The following is a 19,571-nucleotide window of genomic DNA, read 5'->3' as shown; positions in this document are numbered from 1 at the left end:
AAATGATCATTTGTATTGATTAAGAGTGCAGATCAATATCAGAGTACTCTGAGAGAGAGAAAGAGAGAGAGAGAGAGAATGTTTTATGACCCCACAGTTTCTGCTGAACCTTTATTCTGCTGAACCATTTATCTTTTCTGGACTGAGGCCAAATGGGAAACACTGATTTATTTTCCATCAGCTCGCAGAGAGAGCTGAATAGACAAAAAGTGGAGGAGGACAACCGTGCAGAAAATATACAAAAATATGAGAACTTGGACAAAAGAGACCCATTGAAGGAATAGTTCGCCAAAAAATAAAAAGACCTTTGCCATGATATGGATGTATTTGTTTCTTTAAAGGTGCAGTGTGTAATTTTTATAAGGATCTCTTGACAGAAATGCAAAATATTATACAAAACTATATGAATCAGGGGTGTATAAAGACCTTTCATAACGAACCGTTATGTGGTTATTACCTTAGAATTAGAAATTTTTATCTACATACACAGAGGGTCCCCTTACATCGAAGTCGCCATTTTGTGCCGCCATGTTTCTACAGAAGCCCTTAACGGACAAACCTTTTTTACTAAGTTGTCTCCAACAATGACATGTTTGTCCGGTGGCATCTAAGGCAGCTTCTCTATGCCTTTCAAAAGCGAGGGGTGAGCAGTGGACTGAGCTGTTGGTTGCAATGTGCAACCTCACCACTAGATGTCGCAAAAATGTACAAACTGCTCCTTTAATAAAACACAAACAGAGATGCTATTAGTAATGGTCACTGATATTTGTGACTGACAGTATCACTCACCATTTATTTTTAATTTTCAGTTTCAATATTCTGCTAAATCTCAAAAATAAAGCTGTTTGATGATGCCATAGTAAAACCATTTATATGGTTAAAATATAAGACTATGGTGCCCAGAAATATCAGAAAATGAAAGTGTGTATTTGCTTTGAATTGTTGTGTAAATTTTGGGCAGAATTGAAGTGTAAAGTGAAAAACCACAAACAGCCTGTTCTTGTTTCTTCCGATGTTAGTTGGGGTGCTGCTAGGTGATAAAATCTATCATCAAGTGTGTGGTTATAAAATGACATAAGCTAACTAAAGGGATAGTTCAGCCAAAAATGAAAATAGTTTCATCATTTACGCACCTTCATGTTGTTACACACCTGGATAAATGTCCTTATTCTTATGAACATGAATGAAGACATTTTGAGGAATGTTTGTAACTGAACCGATCAAAGGCCCCATTGACTTCCATGTAGGAAAAATACTATGGAAGTTAATGGTGCCTCTGATGAGTTTGATTACAAACATGCCTCAAAATTTCTTCCTTTGTGTTCATCAAAACAAAGAAATTCATACAAGTTTGTAACAACATGAGAGTAAGTATATGATGACAGAATTTTCATTTTTTGGTGAACTATCCCTTTAAGTCTGTGAGATGCACTCCTTAAAATAAATGTTCTTGTATGATCCATTTATATACGCATTACTAATAATAAGTATTTTAATTGTTCTATCTAATTTAAGCATTTTGAGACAATTGGCTCACAAGTGTTAAAGGTGCAGTGTGTAACATTTATAATAATCTCTTGACAGAAATGCAATATAATCTACATAACTATATTAATTTATCAGCGGCGTAAGACCTTACATAATGAACTGTTAATGTGTTTATTACCTAAGAATGAGACGTTTTTATCTACATACACCACAGGTCCCCTTACATGAAAGTCGCCATTTTGTGCGGCTATGTTTTTACGGTAGCCCTAAACGGACAAACTGTGTTTTGGAACTACTGTATTTTGTCTTAAACAACAATATGTTTGTCCTGTGGCAGCTACCGTGCTTCTCTATGTGTTTTGGTGAACGGTGGACTGAGCTGTTGGTTTACAATCTCACTGCCGCTAAAATCTACACACTGCACCTTTAAGTGATCAGCTTTGTCCTGATGCATAGTTTGTTTACTGTTTAAATGCAGAGAATGTGTAGTATCAGTTTGTCTTGCATTTGGTGACAACACAACTACGCCAGGATGAAAGATTGTTGTTCTTTGTTGGTAAAGCATGTACGTGTTGAAACATAAACAAATGTTAATATAATGTCACATTCTACTTTTGCAGCATTTATCTTAAAATCTCTGTCTCCAACAGGGAAATTTTGTCTTTACTGTCTGGAGTGCACTAAAGGTTAGTCAAAAAAGTTCTACATATAGACAATTAAAAATAAGTTAGAAAAAATGTTTCAAGAACCTTTGTTTGAAATGTTCTTTAAAATGGACCCTTTGCTAGATTGCACTAAAATAAGGATCTAAATAGAGTTCTGATGACATAAAAAGAACCATTTTGGTTCTCCAAAGAACCTTTCAGTTAAATATTCATAAAAGAACCACTTCCTTCTTATTTTTATAGTCTGTAAAACCTTTCTCAACTACAAAAACCTTTTGTATAGGCTATGTGACGTGTTTCAAGTTCTTTATGGAACCATACAGCCCCACTCAGAACATTTCTGGAGTGTACAGTGTTGGTGTTTTGGATAAGTGCCCTTCCCTTTTCTCACGTTTCACTGCGACACGCCCGGTCAAAAATGCTCCGTTGAGCACTGCACCCCTTCCACTCTCTCCCACCGACGCCTCGGGTTTCACGAGTCACAGTTTGCGGACCGAGTCGCAGTCCCGCTTTGCTTATACAACCCGGTCCACTTCCACACACATCATGCCAGCGCCACTGCAATGCAGCATCGAGCGAGCACGCGGCCAGCCGCACTGCTGATGTAGTATTGGCACGCGACGAGCTCTGGATATTGATAAGGAATGATGCAGTAGCTATTACAATCCTCAACGCGCCAATAGCTTTTCTCTCTGTCTGCATTGGGTGTGAGAAGAAGAAAACAAAATCATCACTGTAGTAGCCTTTACACAGGTTATAGCTAGTCCAACTGACACAAAATATCTTTGTATTATATATTATTATAAAATATATTTTATTAGGCCTATATTATTTATTATTATTGAAAGAAATGTTTATACATAAATGTTTAATATGAGTATTTGCGTTTTAAGCTTCGAAAAAATACTATAGTAAACTCTAATAAATTGTAGCAATGTAATTATTATACTTTGTTGTCAGGACGTAGTATTTTGGTATTGTAAATCGATAAAGTATACAGTAGTATAATTTAATATTTACTATGGTAAGGTTAAAAATGCTATAATAGGGTCATTCTACAGAAAAGGTGGAATTTGGGTGATGGAAATCTGCTTAAATGAACTTCTTTCAATATACCCAAAACTTCTTTAATAGCATTAATTAACTTGACAAATCTATGAATCGCAAAACGGTGAGCTTAATCCATTTTTAACTTTTTAATACATTTTAATAAAGAATCCATGAGTCATTTATTTGTTACCTGTGATTTAAACAACATTAATGTTGATACGAAATATTTTTTCTCATTACAGCTTGTGTATTTAGTTAAAGGTTGAGTAGAGGAATGATAACAGCAAGAAAAATAATTGATTATTAACATTTGTTTAATTAAATTATTCATCTTTACCCAGCATTGTATGAAATTATTTGATTCTCAGTTTGACTTTTTTCTTTAAAACCAATAAAAACAAAAATATTCAACCAAAAAAAATTGATGCAAACACTGAAATATCAACAATGTCTTACATCCCATATCAACAACAAAATATTACTAGAAAGTACAAGAAAATACATTCATAACACCAAAACTTGGTTTAACACCAATGACATAATGTAACACCAATGACAAAATTAGAATATAATAATAGATAATGAATATTATAAAACTTAAAAAATGTTCCATCTTGTTTTGTTTTTATGCTTTTATGTTGGTCAGTTCAGTTAAAGGAATAGTGCTTAGTGATAAAGAGTAACACTAATGACATCCAAAAAATCTTATCTCAAAATTCTTAGATATATTATGATACTTTAGACAAATAAGTTAAGACATCTCACAAACCTTTTTGCCTTCCTCCACTGTACTTCTTCCACTGACCTCTTGACCCATGAAAAACTTCAAAGAGCTGATGCATTGCTTCAAAATAAAAGTGCTTTGGGTAGGGTAACCCCAATGACATACATTTGGTGGACACATATTTATTTGATATTACTCATATAAATAGTGTATTTTTTACCATTCAGTGTTGTAGTAAATTCAAACAAATTAGATTTGTTTTATAAAAAACATGGTTTTAAATAATAAGTACACAGTTCAACTTCCATGTATGATCAAAGGGACAGGGCAATTTTCAGGACCAGACATTTAAAAAAAAGTTTAAAAAAGGAAAAAAAGAAATTTAAATAAATAAACTCTCTCATAATTTTAAGGACTGTCTATACTTATTAAATATATATCCTTATGGGATTATTGGGTCAAATTAAATGATTAAGGGGTCTGCAAAAGCAAGGGACAAGCATTTCCACCTTTTTTGTAGAATGACAAAAAACTAGTAAAGTTTACGAAATACTAAAGTATACTACAGTAATTTTCATGTTGGTAGATAGTAAAACAACAGAGTCCTGCATTTGCAATGCATGGGTCTATTACAACAGATTCGTATTAATAAAATAATATAACGATTTAAAAAAATAATTTTATTAATTGTTATGTTACTTTGTATTGATTTTCCCCACCGTACAGACATTTAAACACTTCTCCCTTTGATAATCCTCCCCTAAAAGCTATATTATACGAATAATACACAAAATAACGTAATTGAGAATCAAACTATTTGTTTAGTTTGTATTTCATGTACTTAATTAATTACTAAAATAAATTAAGGTCATGTTCAACAGCCTATCATTTGAAAAAGTAAAATCTTATAGCTTGTCGGAGAGCTGTCGGTAGATGGCAGCAGTGAGCTGTGTCGAGTCCTAGCTCTTCCCATCGAGCAAAAACAGATGAAAAAAAAAACAGAACAGCGTGAGGACTGTACTAGCATTGATACCAGGCTAGCCTGATACTGTCGTTAATCTGTAAAGGATTTCAATAAATCAACATTGGATGTTTTGAGTTCAGTTAACTCCTGCCTGTTATCACTCGAGAGGATTTACTACATATATCCGTGTCAAACGTAAGTAATGTGATAACACGTTTTTGGGCCACACAGACGCCGCTCAACTTTTCTTCAACTTGTCATTTATCACCAACTTTATTTCAAGGCACGCCTTTTGTTTATGATGGTCACTGTTAATATATCTAGGATTTGTATATTATTGTGTATATACGGTAATAATGCAATAGACTTGCAAAAGTCTTACCATGGTACGTTACTTGCAAAAACACGATAATACTGTGGTTCTTTTAGTAGTTGGTGTCTAAAAGAGGGTACTGTATTAATAATTCATGAATTAAATATATGTAGTGACATAGATTTGTCATTTTTGAACGAAACCAGATGTGGCCTGATTTTGTCTTGATAGTAGCTGTTTTGTCACCCGGGTATTTTCTTCTTGTTATAGCTTGTATACATTGTTTATGTAGCTACTGGTGTTTTATTCACATTTCAAATAACATGAAAGTTATTTTCGTAATCCATTTCTTTTGTAAACTCTGAGACCCTTTTTTTATTAAATACAAAAGTAAATAAACAACAAAGGCAATAAACTTTGAGACCCCCAATCATATTTCCGCAAGTTGTGACGTGTATGTTAGTTACGTTACGTCGTTTGTTTGGACCAGCAGTGATTTACTACTAGATATTGTAAAAACAACAACAAAACTAGTAGATATTGTCAACTTAAATGTAATTCTAAAAGACTTTACAATGCATAGAGAAAGGGTATGTATGATATATCTCATTCATCAAGTGAGTGTCCATCTCCATTGTGTTTACGTGGCTCTGTTTTTATTCTCTTTCTCAGTCCACCAGTAGATGACGCCCCTTTCTTTTGTTTTCATACCTTGTGTCTTTTGTCAAAAATGTGTCTAAAATGTTATTCATCACAGTATCAATTATACAATATATGAAACAGGTTGTATGCAGTTTTTAAATCCGCTTGTTTTGGCTGTATCACGTTTGATATGCACAGTCTGTCTTGCATTCAGTCAATGCATTGAAAAGCAGGAAACTTCTACTCTGCAGATCATATAGCATATGTGTCATTGTCAACGTATTTACACAGTTAAAGTAGGATGTGCCACTGAAATCCAAACAGGGGGAGATCGTGCCACGTATGTTCATACACAACACACCCTCACGGTTTAAAAGTTTCATGCATGACTACATAGGGAATGTTGCCTGTATAGGGAAGTAACGTGCTATGAAGACGTGGCTCTTTTTTATTGTTTTAGAAAACACAAAGACAAACTGATCAACTGTTTGTCTTATTATTGCGTCATTATCATTTATGCTTGTTTGGGGTTGGATTGTTTCACAATTGTTTGCAAATTGAAACGGGCATTATAGCCTAGAACAGGGAACAACTTTTTGTGAGGGACCCCCTACCTAAATCAAGTTATATATTTGTTATGTATAACAAATATAATTACTCTAACTGTAGTCAATGCAAATGAGATAAATGGGAAAAATGAGACATAAACCATAAACCTATAGTAAAAAAATTGCTTATTTGGTCTGAAATTTTATGGGGACCCCCTAGAACCTCCTGGAGGCCCCCTGAGGGCCCCAAACCCCTGGCCTAGAATATACCATCATGCAAATTTCTGACTCTCTGTGTTGCTTTATTCTGTATACTCGCATATGACTGTATACTTTACATGGTAACACTTTACAATAAGGTTTATTAGTTAACATGAACTAATAATAAACTGCACTTATACAGCATTTATTAATCTTTGTTAATGTTCATTTTAACAGTTACTTACTTTATTAAAATCTTGTTAACGTTAACTTGTGAACTAACATGAGCAAACAATTAAAAGCTTTATTTCTATTAACTAACATCAACAAAGATGAATAAATACTGTAACAAATGTATTGCTCGTGGTTTGTTTATGTTAGTTAATAATTATTACACATGTTAACTAATTAACCTTATTGTAAAGTGTTACCATGTACACAATGACTTAAAGTAAATAAAGTACTCATTATCTCTTCTATTTGCAATAAGAAAATCCTAGCCTAAAGGCAAGTTGTGTCACACGACACAACGTCTCCACCAGGATGCCGGGGGCAGGGCTTTGATCAAGGCACTGTTCTGGCCACACCCCCTGGGCTGGCCTACTGTAGTCGCTTTGTTTGAAGAATGCAATGGGTGCCTCTCTCTCGCTTTAATGGCTGTGAAAGACACCGAATAGAGGGAGAGCAGAGAGAAAGGGCCTTCGTTTGGTTTAGAGAACGCGGAAAACAGATAACGCTGCTCACACCATGCTGCCAGGACAGGCTAGGAACCCACACGTGAGTCTGGTGCCATTTTGACATTTCCTTTGCCTCGTTCGCTTTACCTCTTTCACTCCCTCCCCCGGTTGTAATAAGGGTGTTGCTACAGTCTTGTGATGCTGTTTGAAGATGATGGTGTGTGTGTGTGCTGGAAACATGGCTTTTTCAGTCTTCCTGGCTGGATGGGACACTTTATTTATCATAATGTGAGCAATCAGACTTGTTATTTTTATTCACAGTAAAGAAACAGGGCAGGTTGGACAGATGGGTAGCGCTAAAGAATCACTACTACATAGCAAGATGACTAAGAGAGCGATGAAGCTTTTCCAAAACACGTCCATGCGAGACATAACCTCATGTGTTGTGGGGCGTAAAGGAGTTTGGCACAGGGAGCTTTTGAGCATGGACGTTGTGTTGTCAATGTGTCAGAAACGTTTTTACATCAGCAATGGTACTAGCCTTGATTTACTGATGCTGATGTAAAACTGTTTCTCACACATCTAGTGACTGTCAACTTTTGAAAACACTTTGCTGAGTGTGCTTTAAACGTATACAAATGAAGAGTTTGGTTCCAAAACGCAATAAATCCATTTTGACAAATTTTGGTAAAAACGTGTTTTCTATACCAAGAAAGTGACTAGATGAAAACAACTATTTTCTGTTACAAACTTTCACATAGCATCTTTAGGTTATAAAAACATAAAAAATTCAAATCCATAAATTGATTTTCAAAGATTTATTATAAAAACTGATTATTTTTTCCACAAAATGCAATAAATCCATGACAAGTTTTTATTCAAAATGCTATAAATCTATTGAATCAATAGCCTATATAAATGTGCATTCATCTTTGCCATGTTATATTCATTTAGTTGACTAGTTGTACACACTAATTAAAAATATAAACATTAATGGCATTAATCAAAACACTTACTTTGTCATATTAAGATCACTGTCATTGCGGTTACTTGACGTCGTCGCCTAACGTTTTTCACAGCGATAGGCTGTAAAATGTTTTTGGTCCTGCTCGACTTTCGTTGACTTTGAGTAAAATTATGGAAAGTTTTTCATAAGATCCTCTGGGGTCAATGTGTTAGCATGAGAAGCTTGATGCTGTCGGGAGAACAAGCACCCGTCTCCCGAGTGCCTCACAGGGAAATTATTAGATGCTGATGGCTTACGTTTCTTTCCCATCACAGAAAACCATCACAGGTTTAGCGATGCAATTAAAGTATTATTTTGTTTTGTTTGTTGATCACGAAGTACAAAGTAGATGAGGAAAACTAGGACTCCGTGTACTCAGCGCGTTCGCCATTGTTTGTTTACATTGCGTGACTGGTGGGCTGTAATATCAGAAATGGATTTATTGCGTTCTGTAAAAAAGGGGGAGTGGCGTTTATCGCATTTTGGGAAAAAAGGGAGAAAAGATGACAGAATAACACGGCGGATATTGGATTTTGCGTAAAATTAAGAATTTACTTTTAACTACTGACCTGATATAATACTGATTTTGGCAGTAACTCATTTTTTTCAAAAATGGCGTTTATCACGTTTTGGAACCAAACTCTTCACATACATTTCAAACCTTTTATCAACCAGTTTAACTAGTATGCATCCTTCATCTTGATAGACACATCAAACTATCATATCTTAAAGGGGAACTGCATCAAGATCAATGCACATTTCTCGTCAGCACATGAATATTTGCATTTCAGACATTTTCTATGACTTTTCGGTTTTAACCAAAAAAGCTGTTATGAAAACACATGATTATGCACGGGACAAACAAATTCAACTTTTATTAGAAATATATTTTTTTGTTTTTAGATCATAATAACAAGCTTACTACAAAGCTTGATAGATTTGATAATTATCTACATCTTGGTGTGATTCTTTAAGTTTTTTTGTTTTATTAAATATTGATACAGAACAGGTTCCCACTATCTACCCTTATTTAGCTGTAATAAAAAACAACATAAAATGTGTCACGCATAAATATTTGTGAGTATGTTTGAAAATGTAATGGCAATACATATGTAGTTAATCAAATTTAAATCACTGCATGTTCACGTCTGTTCATTTATTGACATATTGGTCAGCTTTTTTGGGGAATAAGGTGGTAAATGACAAGGTAGTCCTCCTGAGATTGTAAATAAATAATAAATACATAATTAAAACTTAAGTACTTCTTTCATAAATTATCAGTACTTTCTTAATGTAGAAAAATGGTGAATGGTTTTTGGTTTGGGAACCACATTATACGTAAAAGTTAGATATGTGTATGTGTGTGTACATTAGGGCTGGGTATCGATTCAGATGTTCCAGATCGATTCGATTTCGATTCTCGGTTAAATTTTCAATTCCGGTTCTTGGTTGGGTTTTTATACTTGATTCTCAATTCAACTCAATGCATATAGATTTAATACAAATACTATATTAATAAAAAACAACAGTAAAAAGCAGTTTACAAGTGGGTAATTAATAAAAAGAAATGAAAAGTATATACTGTGTGTGTGTGTGTGTTTGTGTGCATATATATACACATATATATATATATATATACACATATATACATACATACATACATACATACATACATACATACATATATATATATATATATATATATATATATATATATATATATATATATATATATATATATATATATATATATATATATATATATATATATATACATATACATATACATATACATATACATATACATATACATATATATATATATATATATATATATATATATATATATATATATATATATATATATATATATATACATATACATATACATATACATATACATATACATATACACATATACACACACATATACACACACACATTTATATATATATATATATATATATATATATATATATATATATATATATATATATATATCTTTTCATTTCTTTTTATTAATTATTTATATTTATGGACATTTTACCGGTGTATTTTATATATATTTATAAAACGGTTAGTTCAAATCCTTGATTCTGATTGGTCAATAGGTGTGCTTTATTCACAATAAAACACTGCTATGACCACTTCACCCAACGGTTCTATTTAATATCACTGCGCCCTTAGCAACACCCTTAGCAACACATAAACATATAATGAGACAAAGTCTGAGAACAGTTTGTTGTTTTTATTTGAGCTTTCATTTTGTTGTTCGCAGTCAGGGACTATTTTTTCTAGCGGAAGAAATGCTTTTATTGATTTAACTTCATGAAAGTTGCACTAATTTTTTTTTACTTTAATATTGTGTGGTAACCGTTTTATAAAAGCAATAAGGTACTCGAGGCAAGTGCTGTATCGTGAATAAGTAACTTACTTATTCACGATACAGCACAGCCTCTCGTACCTTATTGCTTACTTATATATATATATATATATACTGTATATGTATGTACACTAGGGCCGGGCAAATTTTTTTATTTTTCGATTAACCGTTTTTTTTTAAATGTGAGAAATTTGTTTTATCTATGTGGTTTATAGTTAAACCACTTTACATTATTCAATGTCACTACATAATGTTTTGATTTTTAAATAGTTTTTTTTTTAATATAGTTTTCAACACAATGAATGTATAAAGGAAACAAATATGTAGCAGCATGCAAATGAGTTTCCAGCCAAATGCTTCTCAGATTTAGATTAAATTGATAAAACATGTATACCATTATTGTTTTTCACTGACCCCTGTCAATTTATTTAAGCTTCCAGTAAAACACTATTTAGTTAAGCAACGCTTGATTTGACATGACCAGATTTTCATCTCCGCTTTGTGACAGATGAAGAACGCTCGCTGCAAGACATTTGACCGTATTTGCATTGGCAAAAAGACACACCCCTCTGAAATATCCCTTTTTGGTTGGAACCAAATGGTTTGGTTTTTTTGCATACTTCTGGCTATGTCTTATCCTGGATAAGTGGTTTAATAAATTATGTCACATAAATCTGCTATATACATGAGGTCAGAAAATGAATCCCTTACCACAGTTATGATGAGCTCCACCAACACATTGAGTTATTTTCAGCTAGTTAATGCTGGACATTATTATGAATGCAATAAAACATTTCTGTAAAAATATTTTCATAAATCTCCCCCTATGCTGTAATAAAGTAATACATCGGTTTTTCATTTCTCCTTTCTCCTAACACGATGAGACTTTGACACTCAAGCATATAGTTAAATGCTGTTTGCTCTTGTAGTCAATGATTGTCGAAATACTCCACAAAAGCGAGCGTCCTCGAACTATCAAAGAGCTTTTGTACACATGTGCTGGGGGTCAGTAATAATTAATGTAGTAATTTATCCGTAAGGTTGGCATTTGATCGGATGCATAGTTATTTATTGTCTTGTTTAAAGTGATGTAGCTTTGTCTACCTCTTTTTTCCCCTTTTTATTCTGTTCATGCATCAGAGTGTTCAGATCAGGAATATTCATGTAAGTACAATCCTTTAAATTTGGCAATCCTGGCATGAAGGCCTTGCTCTGATTTACTACAGTTTTATATTTTTAAAATAAAATCAGCTTAAATAATGCAGAAGTCCAGCCATGATAAAAAACACACTTTGCTGGTAACATCTACGACACAAAATAGCTGGGCTTTTTGAATTTGCTGGGATGAAAGGGATAGTTTGGCCAAAAATGATATTAAACCCATGATTTACTCACCCCCAAGCTGTCCGAGTTGCATATGTCCATCGTTTTTCAGACAAACACATTTTAGGATATTTTAGAAAATGTTTTAGATCTTTCAGTTAATTAAATGTGTAGTTACGGGGTCCGCGACCTTCAAGTCCAAAAATAGTGCGTCCATCCTTCACAAAACAAATCCAAACGGCTCCAGGATGATAAGCAAAGGTCTTCTGAGGGTAATCCGCACGGTGCTGCTGTAGAAATATCCATATTCAAAACTTTATTAATGAAAATATTTACCTTCCGGTAGCGCCGCCATCTTAGTCGCGTCCGCATTCAAGATCATAGCTTTACGCAGCGTACAGAGGCTACTCTGATGCTGCTCTGTGCCCCCGCCCTCCGAATTTGTCATACGTCACTAAGAAAAGTGCATACACTACGCTTATACTCTCTCCTGAATACAGAGGAGTCTAAGATGGCGGCGCCACTGGAAGGCAGCTATCTACGTCAACAAAGTTCCAAATATGGATATCTCTACAACAACACCGCGCGGACCACCCTCAGAAGACCCCTATTCACCATCCTGGAGCCGTTTGGATTTATTTTGTGAAGGATGGACGCACTTTTTTTGGACTTGAATGTCGTGGACCCCGTAACTAACATTTAATTAACTGAAAGATCTAAAACATTTTCTAAAATATCCTAAAATGTATTTGTCTGAGAAACGATGGACATCTCGGACAGCTTGGGGGTGGGTAAATGGTGGGTTTGGTATCATTTTTGGCCAAACTATCCCTTTAAAGTTTACCCAAAATGTACTTACTGTCTTGTCCTGTTTAAATATTTAAGAACTACCAATGTTAACAAACTGCTCCTGTGGATTTACTGTAAAGCATAGTGTAGGCTGTACCAAGGTCATGGGTTTGATCCCCAGGGAAAGCACATACTGATAAAAATCTTGATAAAAAACTGATAAAAAGCTTGATTGTACTGTAAGTCACTTTGGAAAAATCATCTGCCAAATGCGTAAATGCAAATAATTAATCTGTGGACCGAACATAAAGACAATTTTTGATCTCGAAAAGGGGGAGTGAAGGATTATAGCCCATATTTTTGGGTGAATTGGCCTCTTAAAGGGATAGTTCACCCAAAAAATGAAAATAATGTCATTAATGACTTATCCTCATGTTGTTCCAAACTTGTAAGACCTCCGTTCATCTTCTTAACACAGATGTTTTATATTTAGTCCGATAGCTTGTTGACCCTTCATTGAAAATCTTCCTATGGTATACTGTCCATGTCCAGAGAGGTAATAAAAACATCATCAAAGTAGTCCATGTGACATCAGTGGGTCAGTTAGGATGTGTTGAAGCATCGAAAAAATACATTTTGGTACAAAAATAACGAAAATTACGACTTTATTCAGCATTGTCTTCTCTTCCGCTGTTGTGAAGTGCATACGCGAAACTAAAGTCACGTGACTGCAGTGACGCGGATGACGTGTTATGACATATTTGCGAAGTTTTTTTTCAAACTTACAGCATGCATCTCCCTCAGACTGTAAAGAAGCCCAGGCGCACAAAAAACAAAACAAAACAGAAAACAGCTCAGATTACACGTCAGCCTTGTCGTACGTCATCCGCGTCACTGCGGTCGCGTGGCTTTGGTCTCGCGCGTGCGCTTCGCGGCAGCGGAGGGGAGGACAATGCTGAATGTCACGTGGACTACTTTGATGATGTTCTTTTTTGGACATTGACAGTATACCGTAGGTAGATTATCAATAAAGGTTCAGCAACCTGTCTTACAAGTTTGGAACGACGTGGGGGTGCGTCATTGATGACATCGTTTTCATTTTTGGATGAACTATCCCTTTAACTTGGACTCTTTAATTGGGCTCTAATTATATTTACTATATAGTACAGCATTTTATATTTATATTACTTACCTATAGCACACTTTAATAGTCTTTATTATCATGAAAAACCTGAAAAGGTTTGAAGAACAGCAATATAAATATATCCGTAAGCCATTTCCTTGACCTGCGTGTCATAGCTGCGTGTGTATGGTTCTTCGTCTACAGCGCATATTGAGTTTCTGAACAAGAGCGCCCTCTGGCTTTTGGATGTAGCTGCATTTCATCGTAATTCATTGAGAAGCTACCAAGCATCATCGGCCGATATATCAGTGCACCCCTAAACATCACAGTTGAAGAATACTGTGCTGTCTTGTTTTATGAATGCCATCTGTTTACCTAGCTATATTTATTATCTACAAGATCTTCAAAAGGATGTTATTGCATATTGTAGGCTTGTTATGGAGATAACTTTTATTGTTCCCATTATAAATTGACCGGTAATAAGTGACAAGAGACAAAAAGCATGTATGTGCCATGCAAATAGCGACACACTCGAAGCTGCAGGTTTGCCATATGGGGCGTACACACCAAACGCAAATTTAACTGTTGAGTAGATTACATTCAAATGCAAATTACGAATTGCATGTGATATTTGTCTCAAAGTGTCTTTGCGCAAGTTGAAAAAAATATTGCCTGACACAAAGTTAAATCCTTAAAGTAATCTAGTGCGAGGAACGCGACGCTCTGCGTTAGGTGGGTATGCAGCATTAGAGGCAGTTCACATTTCGATCTTTTGCGCATGCAAAATGTAAATGTGCCCTCAAGTAGAGAGCGATGCAGTCGCGGGGAGCATATGGTGCAACGCATGCTTTTTTCCTGGCGTGTGGTCGGCGCCACAGCAAATATTTACTTTTTTTACTTTTCAGAATGCATGTCAGCACTGTTGGTCATGTGGGGAAAACAATCAGCTTTATTCATGTAAACATTGGATCCTTTTGTATTAACTCAAGATGGGGGAACAGCTGATCGAAGCTGCAGGGCTATTATTTTGAACAGTGCATGGAGACACATTACTGAATCTATGTGAAATGCAGCTCAGTGTATCTACTGCAGATTGTATCGGAGCACAACCAACCAAACGCATTGGAAAGGAAGAGGAAGGAGGCGCGGTCGCGTTTTCTGTTTGGTTTTAGATGTGAAAATTGAACCGCCCCTTATGTGATCTCAAACTATTAACTAACTAAATTAAGTAACTGTGGTCTTTTTATAGGAGCTGTATTATTTGAGAACCCAGCGAAAGGAGGAGAAGATGGACCACCAGGAGAAGGTAAAGCGTCCCCTTTGCATTTGCGTGGCAACCTGTAACAGAGCGGACTACTCCAAACTCGCTCCCATCATGTTTGGCATCAAATCTCATCCGGAGCTCTTCGACCTCAAGGTGGTGGTGCTCGGTTCACATCTCATTGACGATTACGGGTAAGAAATTTACTGGGAATTTGGCTTGATTTAAGGTTGTAAACTCATCAACTCAGAAATTTAGTAGGAATTTGGTTTGATGTAAGGTTGTAAACTGATTCAACTTGGAAATTTACTAGGAATTTTACTTGATTTAAGGTTGTATTGGCCTATAGTTTAATAACAGCCAATAGTCATGGCTGATATATCCTGTCAATCAAAAATTAATCTAAGTTAATATAACCATCAAACTATCTGTATCTGCAGATATAAGTCTTGAATAATTGTTTTTTGGTATCGGTGGAAAAAATTAATATTCGGCATGCTACGATAAATGCCGATATACACTGATAATACCTGGGCGATAACTATTCTGAATCGTACAGCCAATATTACTGCATCCCTGTAACGGCAATATTTCAGATAGCGATATACTTCCTGGCTCCCGAGTCACCTTGTCTTTGTCATTAAGCCTCACCATTGGTTGCATTTGATATACACATTAAGATGCATTTACACATGGAGGCGTCCCCAAAGTGTCACCGCAGTGACGCAGCGCGAGTTCCTCGAAAGGGAACTGTAACAATGTATCTTAAAAGATAATACGATGTAACTTTGCTCTCACTTTAAATGTGTCCCCTGGAAAGTCTTTAAAGCGTAGCTAAACCCCCGGGTCAGAGCCTGACTCCGCCCACTGTTAATATTTGAAAAATGCAAGAAAAGTGGGCAAATCCCAATGGAGATAGAGGGGACGAACTAAGCTCGTACCAAGTTTGTGGTGGTGAGATCGTAACAAGGGCGTGGTGAGCTTGAACCTGCTTACCTCACGAGTTACTTTTTGGACCAAACATCCAATAGGAAAATTCAACTGCAGTAGCCACCGTTCAACCTGAAGTGTGCAGCACTCAGACGTTTTTACACCATATATTGTAGTATTGAAACACTTTATATCCAAATGTCAAAAAACGTACTAAAATCAATGAACAGCACTAATAAAGCATCATTCTTACAGATCATTAAGTAAAAAAAGTTTGTTTAGGGTTTAGTTACTCTTTAAAAGGTCCTTGAATTTAAAGTTAACTAAGGTGTGGGAACCCTGAAAAAAGACATTACTTTAAATGTAAATTATTGAGTCAAAACATCAAAAAACACATAAAATAATCAAATTACAATCATAAATACAAATATTTACTTCTAACTGAACTGAAATATCTATAAACTTCAAATCCTGAATCTGAAATATTAACTGAAGTCACAGATAAGAAAATGCCACTTGACGTTGTGGGCATAGCAAAGGAGGGTTTCTTCAATTAGTTTTTACCACGGGCAAAATTGTGCCAATACAAAGCCTTTAGGGCCACTGACCACAATGTTTGCTCTGCTATTCTTGTTGTTGTTTTTTGATGCTGTTGTTATTTAACAAACAAAACTTGGATTTCCATGCAAGCCAACTGTTCCTTCTCATCTAAACACTGGATATACTCACCATTTAGTAGTGGTTCAATAGGTCACAATACTCACAGTTTGGATTATAAAATGTTTTTCCAGTTACAGATTGGATAATTTTTTCGATCAGAAAAATAGGGGCTACTGTCGCTTAAATGCTGTGTTTACACCAACCGCATTTGAGGCATCAAAATCGTGTCTACCGCGTCTAGTTTTCCGTTTGTACATCCGCCAAAGTTTACATTTTTCTACTCGGGTGTTAGCCGCCAATTCACGTCGAACGCAAAATGCGCAAAACGCGGCATCAATTCGCGGCATTCGCGCGAACGAGGCGGAATTGCGTCTACCGCGGCAAATACCTCATCCGTGCCGCGAGACCTCCAGATGCGCGTCAGTGTGTCTTCACATTGACTTAACATTGAAATCACTCGCACTTGACGCCTCTACCGCAGCTGGTGTAAACACAGCATAAGAGCGAGTTCTGCACGGAGTAACATATACTGTAGCCTTTTTTCGTAATTCTCTTCACTGCACATGCAATCTATATTACTTTAAAGCTTGCTTCAGTAGATTTCATTTTTTACGTGAGAATAGTAATTTATGACGTTGGAGGAAATTTTGACCAACAGATCCATATGGTCAGTGACTTGCTTCCTGTACAGTTCTCTCACGTTCAAACGCAATTTAAATATCAGATTCCTGAATTACATGCACCACAATTACCATCCAAATCTGTTAGAGAATGCATTTAAATATATTTTTCCACCCTATAAGTCAAGATAGCCTGACGGGCAGGGAGGAGATGCATTTTGATAGCCCAACTGCAAGGCACAATAGCCCCGGACGTCGAGCTAGCGGTTTTGCGAGCCAATAAGGATTTTCTTTTCTATTGAACATTTTATTTATACTGGTTATTATTTCTATATTATTCATGCATCATACTTATAGAGTAGACTTTAAAAAAAATATGGATGTAGTGTCCATGACGTTACCCATTGGATTGTGAAGAGCATTTTTTTGTTGTAGTGAAGAGCATTTTTGAAGCTTAAAGTAGGCGTTGCCTGCCATCGCCATCTTGGCCGAACGTCACCACGCATCAATTGCGGATAACCAAAAATGGGTAAAGAGGCGGGACATGGGTGAAGCAAAGGTGGCTTTTGCTGAAACCATGCCCGCTTAGCTCGATTCTAGTGACAGCAGTGGCAGTTCAAATGCCACTGAAGTGGCCACGCCCTTAATTATGCAAAACTTTAAGGCTTAATATAATTTAAACGGATGAGTTACAAAAAAATTTACCTCCCTCACAATTGTCATGAAGGGCAAAATTAGCTTATATAGACCAAAAACAGCTTTTGTACCAGGCTGTAAAAATATTTTCTACAGTAAGTTGGGCATTTTCTCAAATAATGAATTTTAACTATATTACTGTGAAATCCCGGCACATCCCAAAGCCAGTGGGCGCTCTTGTGCAGATACTCCCTTTGTGCCACAGAAGAAGTAGCATTACAAATGTTATTCCAGGAAATATCTATAAGGATATCGCTGTTCTTCAGATTGTTTCAGGTATTTTCATAATAATAACGATTATTTTGAATGTTTTTGTTTAACGAGTGTTGCATTTTTAAATGCACGTTATAAACGACTCGGGCTCATAATGATTTTAGATTGATAAGGACTTCGTACTGACCAAAACACCGTGGTACACACACAGGCTGTGCATGAAACACAGAATCGATTAAAATTTTTAATGGGACACACGATTAAACGTTACATCCCTAATAGGAATTGACTTTCTTTTGGAGCCTCTAGTGGCCAGTCGATGAATTGCAGTTTAAGTCACTTCTGTATTGGCTTCATCAGAGAGATCGGAAGGTTGGCCCTCGATCATGTTACCAACATTGTGCATCTTGCATTATCATGCATCATTCACCATATACTACCAAATCACCAAACAACAAATTATTTAAAATTGCCCACAGGCCAAGTCATATTTTAATATATCTTCATTTGGATTCAAAAGCTTTAGGAGATAAATCGTCACTTTAACTGTTACTATGGAAATGTAGGAATGTAACTCTTGTTGTTGGTAATTTGACTCTCTTAGTGTGCTGCGGGTGGTGGTTATAAGCCATTGTTTGTTCTTAATAAAGCCAAGCCACACTTCATTTCCTAATAAGCAGGTGGTTTACACTTGACATTGCCTACCACTTTAAAGGCAAACACATACTGCCTTCTTTTCTTTGTCACAAAGGATACAAATATTTATTTATGTAAATATCTTTCTTTCTCAGAAACACCTTCCGTATGATTGAGCAGGATGATTTTGAAATTGGCTCGAAATTGCACACCATCGTTCGTGGTGAGGACGAAGCGGCCATGGTGGAGTCCGTTGGTCTCGCACTCGTAAAGCTCCCCGACGTCCTCCAGCGTCTCGCCCCGGACATTCTGCTCGTCCACGGCGACCGTTTCGACGCCCTTGCCCTGGCCACGGCAGCCGCTTTGATGAACATTCGCATTTTGCACCTGGAGGGTGGAGAAGTCAGCGGGACGATCGACGACTCCATTCGGCACGCCATCTCCAAACTGGCACACTACCACGCCGTCTGCACACGCTCGGCCGAGAGACACCTCATTTCCATGTGTGAAGATCACTCGCGCATCTTACTGGCCGGCTGCCCTTCATACGACACGCTGCTGACCGCCCACCAGCGAGACGATTACTCTGATATTATTAAATCTTGGATTGGTATGTAGATGAATGGGATTTATTTATTACATACTTTGTGTGTGATATG

General features: G+C 36.0%; 1 protein-coding gene across 7 annotated transcripts in view; it reads left to right on the top strand.

Annotated features, from left to right (window-relative positions):
• Positions 1–19,571, top strand: part of gne (glucosamine (UDP-N-acetyl)-2-epimerase/N-acetylmannosamine kinase) — a 40,702-nt gene that overhangs the window by 1,361 nt on the left and 19,770 nt on the right. Inside the window, exons 1-4 of one of the 7 annotated variants that reach the window (XM_055205836.2) lie at positions 2,160–2,174; positions 11,802–11,825; positions 15,146–15,351; positions 19,068–19,522. In XM_055205836.2, the coding sequence (XP_055061811.2) occupies positions 15,185–15,351; positions 19,068–19,522 (622 nt within the window). In that variant the 5' untranslated portion in view covers positions 2,160–2,174; positions 11,802–11,825; positions 15,146–15,184. Of the gene's footprint in view, positions 1–2,159; positions 2,175–4,911; positions 5,087–7,205; positions 7,373–11,801; positions 11,826–15,145; positions 15,352–19,067; positions 19,523–19,571 lie in introns of those variants that run through there. The other 6 variants (XM_055205835.2, XM_055205831.2, XM_055205834.2 and 3 more) reach the window with 6 other exon arrangements.

This window comes from Misgurnus anguillicaudatus, chromosome 3, assembly GCF_027580225.2.
Source record: "Misgurnus anguillicaudatus chromosome 3, ASM2758022v2, whole genome shotgun sequence".
Lineage (NCBI taxonomy): Eukaryota > Metazoa > Chordata > Actinopteri > Cypriniformes > Cobitidae > Misgurnus > Misgurnus anguillicaudatus.
The sequence above is the reverse complement of the archived record's forward strand: the minus strand, read 5'-3'. Positions and strand labels throughout refer to the sequence as shown.